The 13,906-nt window shown below is 45.5% G+C and overlaps 1 protein-coding gene across 1 annotated transcript in view; it reads left to right on the top strand.

The window, feature by feature from the left end:
• Nucleotides 1-13,906, top strand: part of PROM1 (prominin 1) — a 359,429-nt gene that overhangs the window by 25,212 nt on the left and 320,311 nt on the right. Inside the window, exon 2 of the mRNA XM_063921206.1 lies at nt 6,807-7,204. Coding sequence (XP_063777276.1) covers nt 6,985-7,204 — 220 coding nt within the window. The 5' untranslated portion in view covers nt 6,807-6,984. The remainder of the gene's footprint in view (nt 1-6,806; nt 7,205-13,906) is intronic.

The following is a 13,906-nucleotide window of genomic DNA, read 5'->3' as shown; positions in this document are numbered from 1 at the left end:
AGGCTGTCAGGTCTGGGGTATGATCATAACTGAGGGAGGCTGTCCGGTCTGGGGTATGATCATAATTGAGGGCGGCTGTCAGGTCTGGGGTATGATCATAACTGAGGGAGGCTGTCCGGTCTGGGGTATGATCATAATTGAGGGCGGCTGTCAGGTCTGGGGTATGATCATAACTGAGGGAGGCTGTCAGGTCTGGGGTATGATCATAATTGAGGGCGGCTGTCAGGTCTGGGGTATGATCATAACTGAGGGAGGCTGTCCGGTCTGGGGTACGATCATAACTGAGGGAGGCTGTCAGGTCTGGGGTATGATCATAACTGAGGGAGGCTGTCAGGTCTGGGGTATGATCATACAGTAACTGAGGGAGGCTGTCAGGTCTGGGGTGTCATCATAACTGAGGGAGGCTGTCAGGTCTGGGGTATGGTCATAACTGAGGGAGGCTGTCAGGTCTGGGGTACGATCATAATTGAGGGAGGATGCCTAGTGTGGGGTATGATCATACAGTAATTGAGGGTGGCTGTCTGGTCCGGGGTGTGATTTTAAACAAAGGAGGAAGGGGGATGTCCGATCTGGGAACTTATTTTTAATGAGGAAGGGGTCTACTTGTTAAAAAAAAAATAATCATTGAGAATGATAATTCATCATTTATTTTACCAATATATAAAGTGGTCACTATTTAAGGTTGTTGATATATATGTAGTAGATTGTTTGTTGTAAGAGTTAAATGTATGTTTAATGTAAAATTGGTAGTATTCTTATTTGTTTTTACCTACAGGGGTGAATTCAGTTAGCCGCGCTGTGACTCGCCCCATGAGTAAGTGTAGTTATATGCTGTGAACATGCGGTTTTTGGTTTGCAGCCTCTTAGGGCTGTGTATAAAAAATAAAAAAAAAAGTCTGGACAAGATAAGGCTGTGAGGGGGGGCAAGTTCAGCTGATGTTTCTATGCCGTTGCAATGGCATCTTGCCCCCCTTGTGGCTAATTGTATTGACCCAACAGAGCGGTACTTTACTTACTGCAGGTATTAATCATAATATTACTGATATGTCTTGGTTTGTGACCAGTGCCAGCAATCACGTTTGTACAGTATGATCATGTTAGATCATCTGTGTTTGCAAGAGATGGACAGTGTCTTCATCTGGGCGTGATGCCCATTAGACAGACTGGGACACGTGCTCCCACTTTGCATGTATGGAAAAAACTATGTATATATGGTTTGTTACTAATCATCATCATTGTCTATCAGCCTAATCTTGTTGCATGCGGACGCAGGTGTATTTATGCTGGAACCAACTCTTTGTGCAGTTCCACCAACACACCCTGACTGAGCTGTATCTACATCAAATTGCCTGTTACAGCCCAGTTACGCCTCTTCAGCCATAAGTAGAGATGAGAATTGTACTGGCGTGCGCTTGGCTCATGCCCATTTTTCTGCTGCTGTGTGCTTGTAGAAAGCCAGGACCACTTGCTGTTATTTGCATCCAGTATAGCTGACAGCCAGCCCCTGTGGAGGCCGTTTGAACTTCATGTTGTATTGTCTCTGTGGATCTACATGTTGTACACAGGTGTTAGGTGGTGTTACAGTTTTTATTGGTCATTCCAGCTTCTTGATTTTACTTACATTATTGTGAATTTCTTTCTTAATAAATCTTTTGGCTTAGGACTTGGATCAGAAGTTTTCTTTTTTTATTATTATTTGTCAATCTGCGGTACCTGCTGGCACCGTTACTGTGGTTATGCACTAGGACATTATTTTGTATGCTTTGCTATCCGGGAGTGGAGTGACCCTTGGCTACTTAGCTGAGAACTGGCTATTATCTATCTTATACACATATTAGGGGTGTAGTATGAATTGCCGCGATTGGGATCCCGACGCCCAGCATACCGGCGCCGTGATCCCGACCACCGGAATGCCGGCAGCGGTGCAAGCGCAAAAGAGCCCCTTGCAGGCTCGCTATGCACGCCACGCAGCGGGCACGGTCGCGCTATTTATTCTCCCTCCATGGGTGTCGTGAACACCCAAAGAGGGAGATTAGTTGTCGGTATACCGGCAGTCGGGATTCCGGCGCCGGTATATCCAGTACCACCCCATGTTAGTGCAGGCTACTTCAGCATTCTAAACGGCAGTTTGTACTTATCACTTATACATTTTTTGTCTTTAGCCGTAATGATGTTTTCTAAAAATGTATACGTTTGGCAGTTGAGTGAATTTTACCCTCATTCTGCTGTATCTGAAGAATGACAAATATGAAATGCATTTATAAACAAAACAAAACATTTTTATAAGTATCAATATCAGTTGCGGAACATGAGTGGTGGGCCCAGGTGCAAAAATATAATTTGGGCCCCCTCCTCCACCCCAACCCAAGTTCACAATATGCCACATGGTAATGGGTGACAGGGAGAGGCAGTGGGGCTCACCCTGCTCTCTGTACTGAGCCATTTATCTGACATTGCTCAAAATGGTCTGTGGGAGGAAGCCAAGGGATAACTCATTGCTGGTCTGGGCAGCAGTGTGCCCCTTAGTCCTCAGAAGCAATGTACCTGCTGCACCAGTGGTAGTACCGCCTCTAATCTATACATGTGTGATAGCCGGGCAGGGCCGGGTCCATCAGTGATTTAATAAGCATTGCACACCAGGCCGTGTCATCACATAAGCAAGCAGTTTAGTCACAGTTCAGACAGGGTTATCACGACAATAACATTTGATTTCTTGTTCTCTCTTCAGGGTAATATTCATATGAGTTACATCAGGTTACATTTCTTTTAATTCGCTTCAATGGCAATAACGGCATTAAGAATTGATTATATTACATACCAGTGCAGTCTCTGGGAATCAGTAGTGCGGCGACCGCAAACTGAGATTCATTTCGGTGTGCTCTCCCCCATTCGCTAGGGGCTCTATCTAAACAGGATCTCTCATGGACACGTCACTGCAGTGGGGGCCTTCCGCCAAACGTGGTTTCCTACCACTCACTCAGCTCATCCTCTCCCGCAGACTCACACCTCCCGTCCTGCTTCTTAGACACCCCTGAAGATGAAGATCCCCTTTATTTCTTCCACTGATTGTTCATGCTGTAGCTGCTCTCACACTGCAAATCTGGATATCTCTTGCTCTTTCTAGCAGAACCTACATGCTTCTCCATAATGCCACGGATTGTGGAGTACCATGCTTGTTCCACAGTCCCCAGACTGCATTTCTCCAGGACACTAACCTGTGCCCTCCATCTCAGTCCTCAGCTCACACTGAAACTCTACCCTGTGCTTTGTTCATTCTCCTCAAAAAAAACCTACACTTCCTGTCCTAACCCCTACATGTGACAGGGTCTGCCAGAACTGGTTTTGGAGCCATAAACTCCCCCACTCACTGATAAGAATTAAATGGCTTTTGGAACTTCCAATATCTGTTAACATTCCAGTATGCCACACATCTATCTAATTATTTATTATCTACCATTACACTCCCCACCACTTATTTTCAACCAAAAAACATGCTCTTTGGCTTTTGATAATATGCTTCTTGGCCTCATGTCTATTTAGAAGGCATATAACCACTTTAGGGTATGTGATCTAGGCATTTGCTTTACTTTGTACACGGCTGCACTCTCTAGGGGTGCAAAATAATCTACAGTCATCGATACAGCCATTACACAAGACACACTACACTTCCTGCATGTGTGATGACGCCTCTATTACACATAACATTCCAAACCGGATCACTGCACTAATGATAACCTCTCTAATATCAGGCACTTACATTTGTTATTATAATTAGTGATTCTTAACTTATGGTTCCCAAATCAAAGTAACAGTGAGCTCCTTTGTCTATGGGGACCATTGTCTGTTTAATCTCATGTTTGGAGAGTCTGCTTGCTTACCTTTCATCTTTTATCCTGTTTCACAGCTGACCTCTGGGAGCATCAGTAACGGCACTCACTATTTTACGATTTGATGGAGATTTTTAATTGTTCAGAGAGTTAAACTGCTCTGCTCTGTGGCTCTGTTTATATAAAGACATCACACTCTGCTCTGTCTCCTGAGATTATAATGCTCAAATGGTTTAGACTGTCATAAAATATATATATATATATATATATATATATATATATATATATATATATATTTATATATATGTTTATAATGTTTACATGTAGACAAATGTTGGTTTTTATATAAATGCACTAATGACTGATGTCAGCCCACACATTCCAGCAGTTAAAAAAAACAACCTACTTATCAAAAATAATTGCACAGGAGACATGAACGACAGGGAAACGGGTGAACTTTATTTTGAATGATAAAATTAGAGACATATGGTGGCAAAGACGGAACAGCCACAAATCAGTTATACCCCCTGCACCCACAAACCACGTAGGCTGAGATGAGGGTCCAACTGACAGACCATCACCAACAACTCTAGTTCTCTTGAACGGCCGATATATCGCGGGACCGTCGGCCAGTGTGTACGGTCGTTCACAGACGTATCGCGTCGGCCGCGCAGCACAGCCGACGGCCAATATATCTACCGATATATTGGCGCGTCGCTGTGTGTGTACGGGGCGGTCGGCCGACTGCCCGTACACATGCTGCGGCGGCCGGCGGTGATTGACAGCTGAACTGGGCGGGCGTACACGCCCACCCAGTTCATGACGTCAGTCCCCGACGGATCGGGCAGTGTGTATGCACAGCACACTGCCCGATCCGTCCATAGATATATCTGCAGATCAGTTTATTGGGTTCTTGAGGAAATAGTTTAAAAGGGGGTTAAATGATTAATCGTGTGTGTGAATGGGGGTGGAGGTAGCACCATGACATGAGCCTGCTCTGGGTGCCATGGCTCCACACTATGCCTCTGGGTATTAGCACCCCTCCTATTTGCCCATAGGTGATTTTAATCAGTGGCGGTCCTAAATTGCTTTGTACAGATTAGGTGGGCACTATTATGGTAAATCTGTGATAGATTGATATAATGTGTTAGCAGTGTTAGTGACCTTTCTGGTGGGCAAAGGGCTGGCTGGCAACTTTTAGCCTGGGGGCAAATGCAAGCAAGTGTCCACAAGCACAAGGCAATGGAAAAATGGGTTTGAACCAAGTAGAAAGTACACAGTGTCGTATGCATTTCAAGCGCATCTCCACTTACGGCTGGAAAGGTGAAACCTAGATAAAGTTCAGTGAGGGCGTATAAAGAAAACTACACCCACAGAGTCGGTTGGAAGTATAAAAATATGTCTGATACAGTACATGGGCATCTTTTTTCACCAGTTTGATGCGCACTGATGATAATTCATGGTAAAGCAAACATACTGTACGAATAGAACCACAAGATGTATACAGCTATGCATAGGGGGAATGTACACAGGGTTTTCCATACATACAAAGCGGGAGCACATGTGCTCATGCCATTCTAACCACCATTACACCCAGAGGGAGGAACTGTCCATCTCTTACAAACAATACTACAGCATACCTCCCAACTTTTGTAGAAGGCAAAATGGGACTTATGGCAGAAAAAGGGGTGTGGCTTCAAAAGTAGTAGGCGTGGCCTCACAGGGGCGTGTCCTACTAGTGACACAACCCCCTTTTTTGTCATTTTGGGGGAGTGCCCAGTTAGTGCTCCCTGAGCAGCTGGGCAGCACCCGGTCAACCCTCCACGCACTGATAGATGATCACCGGCTGTTTTGTAGAGCAGAGCAGCGGTGATCACTGACTCTCCCAATCTGCCCCCCATGCCCGTGGGACACTGCGACCCGCGGGACACTGCTTTGTTTTTGTGCCCTGGAATATTATTGTACAAATCAGGGTGTTGTTAACAAATGGATTTTTTTTAATTACTCCACTCTTGTGAAGTCTTCTGTACCTTGAGGGAATGAAAGAAACCTTGATGCGCATTCGAGAAAGGAATCTGATGTAAGGTCACCTCCTTTTATTTCACTGCAGTAGAAAAATTCAAAGAAACCGTTACGTGTATCCGGGACTGAACTAATATTTAAGTTTGTCTCTATAGTGTCTTCATGCGTGTTCCCACTGGGAATTTGAAGTTATACTACATGTTAACCGGTGTGTGTAATTGATACAATAGATCTGGGAGCGCAAGAGGCTGGTTATCATTTTGTTAAGTTGTTTGAGTACCCCATATGTCACTTAGAGGAATAATAGGTGTTACATAACGCAGATTTTCCCTGTTTTGCATCGTTCGTTACTGACACGTTTTGCAACACATTAGATTTATTTGATATTAAGTGATATTCTCTTAGCGGTCAGTGGCTGTATTGGGCCATGGATGTGCAAGCGCTGGCTGCAATGGATAATTGTAGGCTACAATGACTAATGCCGTCTAAAGATGGTGTTAGCTATTTGGGCTAAATTACAAAAGGAAAGGAAAGCTATGGAGGCTGATTTTGCGACCAGAGAGGGGCAGCTGCAGATATCTGATCTATACAGCAGTACCTGCATAGTAAATAGCCCCGGTATTTAAATAATGCTGCAATCCTGTTTCCGGAGAATTGTCTGCCAACCTACTTTAATACATAAGTCCGTAGAAAGCCTGGTGTACTACTACTTACATGGTGGTAAGTATAGGACATGCAAGATTAAATGTATGAATTATAATTTTTTAATAAAGTGCTTGCAAGCTAATAATTATTACAGTCATACACTGCAGTAGGGAACCATGATAGTTCCTCGCAGTAATCCAGCATCATATACATAAAATATTTCCGTTCCTTCCTGATCTCCTGCATGGCATCTACTGAGTTGTATTCTTAATCTATGGATCTTAATACGGTTTTGTTTTCCCTTCTTCCCAGCAGTGACCTGTAAGATCCTGTCTGCTAAATCCCTTTCTACCTCCAAGTGAGCAGACGTGCAGCTCAGACAGAGGACTAAGACCGTCGGCTGCTCTCCACAACACTACTTCTGGTACAGCGGAGACTCCGGTTGTATTTCAACCCAACCACCTTTCAGGCTGATGTGGTTTTAACACACATGGCTCGGAAACTGTACTTACTGCTGCTGCTCTTCTGTGGACATACAGTCTCTGAGAAACCCCTCCTTAATGACAGGCCGCTGGCACCCTTGGATTTTGGATATGTACCCACTGGAAGTTATGATACCAACGCATACCATGAGCCAGGGCCTATAGGATTACTATTTCAAATAGTGCAAGGATTCCTGTACGTTGTGCAGCCAAATAAATTCCCGCAAGGTACGTGCCTAGAATTACGTGATTTGCTGTAACTGATTCTACTTAGGGTGTCACATTGATATTCTCTACAGTTGTGGTCTCTTGGGAGTGAGGTCAGTAATCATTCAGGAGTTTATTTATTAAGCAGAGAAAAGTCTCTTCAGTGTTTTCGTCAGAGAAATTACTTTTCTTAACGTTCTCAATTTATTAAAACAATATGGGGGATATGTACTAAACTTTGAAAAGTGATACATTTCACGGTGCTAAAGTACCCACCAATCCGCTCCTAACTGTCATTTTTCAAACACAGCCTGTGACATGTCAGATAGGAGCTGATTGGCTGGTATTTTACCACTGTGAAATGTATCACTTTTCAAGGTTTAGTACATATCCCCCTAACACTGGAGGAACTGGAGACTTTCCCGGTGTTACCTAGCTTGCACCGCTTACTCCTGTGCTGAAGGAAGCAAACCGCAATTTACTAAGCTGCTAAAAGCTTCATTTACCCTAAACCCAGGAAAAGGGACTTGCAAAGCCAAAGAGGCTATGATCAAACTGTACCTGGTCAAACCTTATACTGTGACCCTTTGCCTACACCACTAGACCTTATTATTGGTAAATTACCATGCAACTAAAATCTTTATTGCCTTAACAGATGGTGATACAGCTGTTTAGTTAGCACTTGTTTTTAATAAATAGACCAATGCTACCTCTGCTTTGTTTACAGCACTTATTAGTAATTGTGTGTTATGTAATCTGACATTGAGGCTGGCGGTGACAGCAGCAGGTGATAATAGTGGCTATAGGGAGAGATTTATCAACGATTGGAGAGAGATACAGTACCAACCAGCTTCTGTCATTTTACAGGCACTTTATCTCTCTCCCCAAGCTTTAATAAATCTCAGTAACAGTCCTTCTCGTGAATGGAAAAACAAAAAACAAAAGCTGTGGTTGTGGAACTAAAACCAACATAAATGTAACTGTTAGTTCAAGAGAAAAAAAACAAGTTATTTTTTTACAGAAAACCATTATATAGCCACAGATCTGTTTCAATTCTTGCCAGGTGATTTAGTGGTCAAGTTAGAGAGATATAGCTTTGCAGCAAGGCGGTGAGCAAGCGGTCACACTGGGGGCATGTACAGTAAGTGCGTCAGCTAATCACATTATTATCCAACCAGATTTTAACACATGGCCGAAAATGTTCCGCTCTTTCTCTGGCATTGTACTTATGTGGACCACGAAGCAGCAATATTGAGCAAGAATTATACAGTGCTATCACAGTGCATGCGGCCCACATCATTTCTATGTATAAAGTATTTGCTTTTGTTAACAGAGCTATAGTAGAGGTAAAATGAAGCAACAGAGTCTTGAATTGTACAGTGTAATGGGTGCAAGCCTTTAGCAGGCTATAACCTTTACATATACAACTGTAATGGCTGTATATGTAACATTATAACATAACATGTATAGTTATTATTAGGTAAATATTGTGTACTATAATATAAATTTTAACTAGATTACATTATAATAAATATAAATATTGAAAAATGTGTATATAATGGGCTGCACGAAGCAGGTTCTTGTGCAAGCAACTGCTTCTCAGCGGGTTGGAGCTGAAAATGTAACGCGGCACTATCATTCAGTGTCAAGGACTCCGAGCTTTACACAGTGGCGGATCTAGACTTTACTTTTAAGAGGGGCAATTTAACGGGATGCTGTCAGCATCCCGATGGTCTGGATGCTAGCGGTCAGGTGACTGGCGCTGGAATCCCGACACCACTCAGAAATCCTAGTGCCAGAACATTGGCCCTCATTCAGAGTTGTGCACTCGCTGCCGATTTTCGCTATATTGCGATTAGTCGCTTACTGCGCATGCGTAATGTTCGCAGAGCGCATGCGCTTAGTTATTTTACTCAAAAGTTAGCATTTTACTCACGGCATTACGAGGATTTTTCTTCGTTCTGGTGATCGGAGTGTGATTGACAGGAAGTGGGTGTTTCTGGGCGGAAACTGGCCGTTTTATGGGTGTGTGTGAAAAAACGCAGCCGTTTCTGGGAAAAACGCGGGAGTGGCTGGAGAAACGGGGGAGTGTCTGGGCGAACGCTGGGTGTGTTTGTGACGTCAAACCAGGAACGAAACTGACTGAACTGATCGCAGTGGCAGAGTAAGTGTCGAGCTACTCAGAAACTGCTAAGAAATTTCTATTCGCAATTTTGCGAATCTTTCGTTCGCAATTCTGCTGAGCTAAGATACACTCCCAGAGGGCGGCGACTTAGCGTGTGCAATGCTGCTAAAAGCAGCTAGCGAGCGAACTACTCGGAATGAGGGCCATTGACCGCCGACATCTCGAAGGTAAGTATTGGGGTGAGGGTGAGGACCCGGGGGGCGGTAGGGGGTTAGGCACTATATGGGAAGTTAGCTGTAACCGTCACCCCCCCCCTAAGTCTCCGTCCCCTAATCCGTAGCCACCACCCCCACTATCTTAGCCCTAGCCACCATCCCAGGCGGGTTAGGGTAGGGGCAGGGAGGGTCAACAAATGAATTACTTTGTCCCCTGTCGGCATTGTAAAAATCGGGTGACAGCCGGCATCCCAACCTGCCGACATTTAATATCACACTCGGTTTGACGCCCCCATAATATTATGCACCAAATCAGACAGTGCCCACTGATCCTCCATCTCTCCCCCATATTATCATGTACCAGACAGCCCCCAGTATAAGATCCCACTGATCCTCCATCTCTCCACCATAATATTGTGCACCAAACAGCCCCACTTCCCTAGTAATAATATGCTCCAGTCCCCCCCACAAAAAATAAAATGATATGCTCCATGACCAGACCTCCCCCCTCCCCCCCATAACATGCTTCATCAACAGACAGCCCCCATAATAATATGCTCCACTACTACTCCACAGCCACTCAGTGACCCACCCATTTAGAGACCATGCTATTAATATAAAAAAATTAGGAACAAGAAGTTAAAGTCTACCTAAACTGAGACTGCAGAACAGGAGACAGGTCCGCACAGCACTTCAGTTCTCACAGCCGCAGGCGCCGCTCTGTTGCTGAAAAAGGCGCCCCAGACGATCCTCTCAGTATCCTCTCAATGTCTCCTGTGCATGTCAGATTTCTCTGTCATCATGCATCAGCATACAGAGGATAGGAGGGGGGCGTAGCAGTGGAAGACGATGCTCAGCCTCAGCGATGAGTCATTGCTGCGCTGCAGCCAGTGCCTGTCAATTGTGATCGCCAGGACCTGGCCGGTGTTAGGACTAGGGAGCAGCCGGTCAGCAAGTAGGCGGGGCTTGGGTGTGTTCAGGGGGCGATCACCCGTTTTGCCCCTCCCTGAACCCGCTGATAGCTTTACACTGAATATTAGTGCTACTTTAAATTTTCAGTTCCAACCTACCGAGGAGCAGCATCTTGCAAAAGCAGCCACTTCATAAATATAGCCCCATGTAGGGCCTGACTGGCCGACAGGGGAACAGGGGAAACCACCGGTGGGCCACACTGCCTGTGGGCCCCCCTCCTCCTCTAGAGATCAGGTTCCAAACTCTATCCTAGTGCACTTGAATTATGCATTATACATATGTTACATTATATTTCACAAGAATTTGGTTTATTATACATTTACCAAGGGACACAGAACATGTACTCTGTAATGGTTAGCCAAACCTCTGTGGTTGCTGGTCACGCTCCCACTGGAGCCTGGCCCCACTCTTAAGCATGGGCCCCTATAACAGCATTCCCCTGGTTGGCCCCCTCAGGCCCCAGTCCGACACTGGCCCCATGTGTCTATAAAGATCAGAAAATCATAAAGAAAGCAGAACATATGTTAGGAAATCATCAGTTAACTACATTTAAAAATAAGAATTTACTTACCGATAATTCTATTTCTCGGAGTCCGTAGTGGATGCTGGGGTTCCTGAAAGGACCATGGGGAATAGCGGCTCCGCAGGAGACAGGGCACAAAAGTAAAGCTTTTACAGGTCAGGTGGTGTGTACTGGCTCCTCCCCCTATGACCCTCCTCCAGACTCCAGTTAGGTACTGTGCCCGGACGAGCGTACACAATAAGGGAGGATTTTGAATCCCGGGTAAGACTCATACCAGCCACACCAATCACACCGTACAACTTGTGATCTAAACCCAGTTAACAGTATGATAACAGAGGAGCCTCTGAAAGATGGCTTCCTAAACAATAACCCGAATTAGTTAACAATAACTATGTACAAGTATTGCAGATAATCCGCACTTGGGATGGGCGCCCAGCATCCACTACGGACTCCGAGAAATAGAATTATCGGTAAGTAAATTCTTATTTTCTCTATCGTCCTAAGTGGATGCTGGGGTTCCTGAAAGGACCATGGGGATTATACCAAAGCTCCCAAACGGGCGGGAGAGTGCGGATGACTCTGCAGCACCGAATGAGAGAACTCCAGGTCCTCCTTTGCCAGGGTATCAAATTTGTAAAAATTTACAAACGTGTTCTCCCCTGACCACGTAGCTGCTCGGCAGAGTTGTAATGCCGAGACCCCTCGGGCAGCCGCCCAAGATGAGCCCACCTTCCTTGCGGAATGGGCCTTAACAGATTTAGGCTGTGGCAGGCCTGCCACAGAATGTACAAGTTGAATTTTGTTACAAATCCAACGAGCAATCGACTGCTTAGAAGCAGGTGCACCCAACTTGTTGGGTGCATACAGTATAAACAGCGAGTCAGATTTTCTGACTCCAGCCGTCCTTTAAATGTATATTTTTAAGGCTCTGACAACGTCCAACAACTTGGAGTCCTTCAAGTCGTCTGTAGCCGCAAGCACTACAATAGGCTGGTTCAGGTGAAACGCTGATACCACCTTAGGGAGAAAATGCGGACGCGTCCGCAGCTCTGCCCTATGTCGAATGGAAAATTAAATAAGGGCTTTTATAAAACAAAGCCGCCAGTTCAGATACTCTCCCGGCCGAAGCCAGGGCCAGTAACATAGTCACTTTCCATGTGAGATATTTCAAATCCACATTCTTTAGTGGTTCAAACCAATTGGATTTGAGGAAATCTAAAACTACATTTAGATCCCACGGTGCCACCTTAGGCACCACAGGAGGCTGTATATGCAGTACTCCTTTGATAAAAATCTGGACCTCAGGGACTGAGGCCAATTCTTTTTGGAAGAATATTGATAGGGCCGAAATTTGAACCTTAATAGATTCCAATTTGAGACCCCTAGACAATCCTGATTGCAGGAAATGTAGGAAAACGACCCAGTTGAAATTCCTCCATCGGAGCACTCCGCTGCTCGCACCACGCAACATATTTTCGCCAAATACGGCGATAATGCTTCGCGGTGACTTCCTTCCTTGCCTTTATCAAGGTAGGAATGACTTCTTCTGGAATGCCTTTTCCTTTTAGGATCTGGCATTCAAACGCCATGCCGTCAAACGCAGCCGCGGTAAGTCTTGAAAAAGACAAGGACCCTGCTGAAGCAGGTCCCTTCTCAGAAGTAGAGGCCACGGATCGTCCGTGACCATCTCTTGAAGTTCCGGGTACCAAGTCCTTCTTGGCCAATCCGGAGCCACTAGTCTTACTCCTCTTTGCCGTATAATCCTCAATACCTTTGGTATGAGAGGCAGAGGAGGAAACACATATACCGACTGGTACACCCAAGGTGTTACCAGCGCGTCCACAGCTATTGCCTGCGGATCTCTTGACCTGGCGCAATACCTGTCCAGTGTATTGTTGAGGCGAGACGCCATCCTGTCCACCATTGGTTTTACCCAACGGTTTAATAGCATGTGGAAAACTTCTGGATGAAGTCCCCACTCTCCCGGGTGAAGGTCGTGTCTGCTGAGGAAGTCTGCTTCCCAGTTGTCCACGCCCGGGATGAATACTGCTGACAGTGCTATCACGTGATTCTCCGCCCAGCGAAGGATCCTGGCAGCTTCTGCCATTGCCCTCCTGCTTCTTGTGCCGCCCTGTCTGTTTACATGGGCGACTGCCGTGATGTTGTCCGACTGGATCAACACCGGTCTTCCTTGAAGCAGAGGTTCCGCCTGGCTTAGAGCATTGTAGATTGCTCTTAGTTCCAGAATGCTTATGTGAAGAGACTTTTTCAGGCTCGACCACACTCCCTGGAAATTTCTTCCCTGTGTGACTGCTCCCCAGCCTCTCAGGCTGGCATCCGTGGTCACCAGGATCCAATCCTGCATGCCGAATCTGCGGCCCTCCAATAGATGAGCCTCCTGCAACCACCACAGAAGGGATACCCTTGTCCTCGGCGACAGGGTTATCCGCAGGTGCATCTGAAGATGCGACCCTGACCATTTGTCCAACAGATCCCTTTGCATGGAATCTGCCGAAAGGGATTGCTTCGTAAGAAGCTACCATTTTTTCCCAGGACTCTTGTGCATTGATGTACAGACACCTTTCCTGGTTTTAGGAGGTTCCTGACCAGGTCAGATAACTCCTTGGCTTTTTCTTCGGGAAGAAAAACCTTTTTCTGAACTGTGTCCAGAATCATCCCCAGGAACAGCAGACGAGTTGTCGGCATTAATTGGGATTTTGGAATATTCAGAATCCATCCGTGCTGCTTTAGCACCTCTTGAGATAGTGCTAAACCCATCTCTAGCTGTTCTCTGGACCTTGCCCTTATTAGGAGATCGTCCAAGTATGGGATAATTAATACGCCTTTTCTTCGAAGAAGAAATATTATCTCGGCCATTACCTTTGTAA

Source organism: Pseudophryne corroboree, chromosome 1 (genome assembly GCF_028390025.1).
Source record: "Pseudophryne corroboree isolate aPseCor3 chromosome 1, aPseCor3.hap2, whole genome shotgun sequence".
NCBI lineage: Eukaryota > Metazoa > Chordata > Amphibia > Anura > Myobatrachidae > Pseudophryne > Pseudophryne corroboree.
This window is presented reverse-complemented; position numbering and strand designations above follow the sequence as displayed.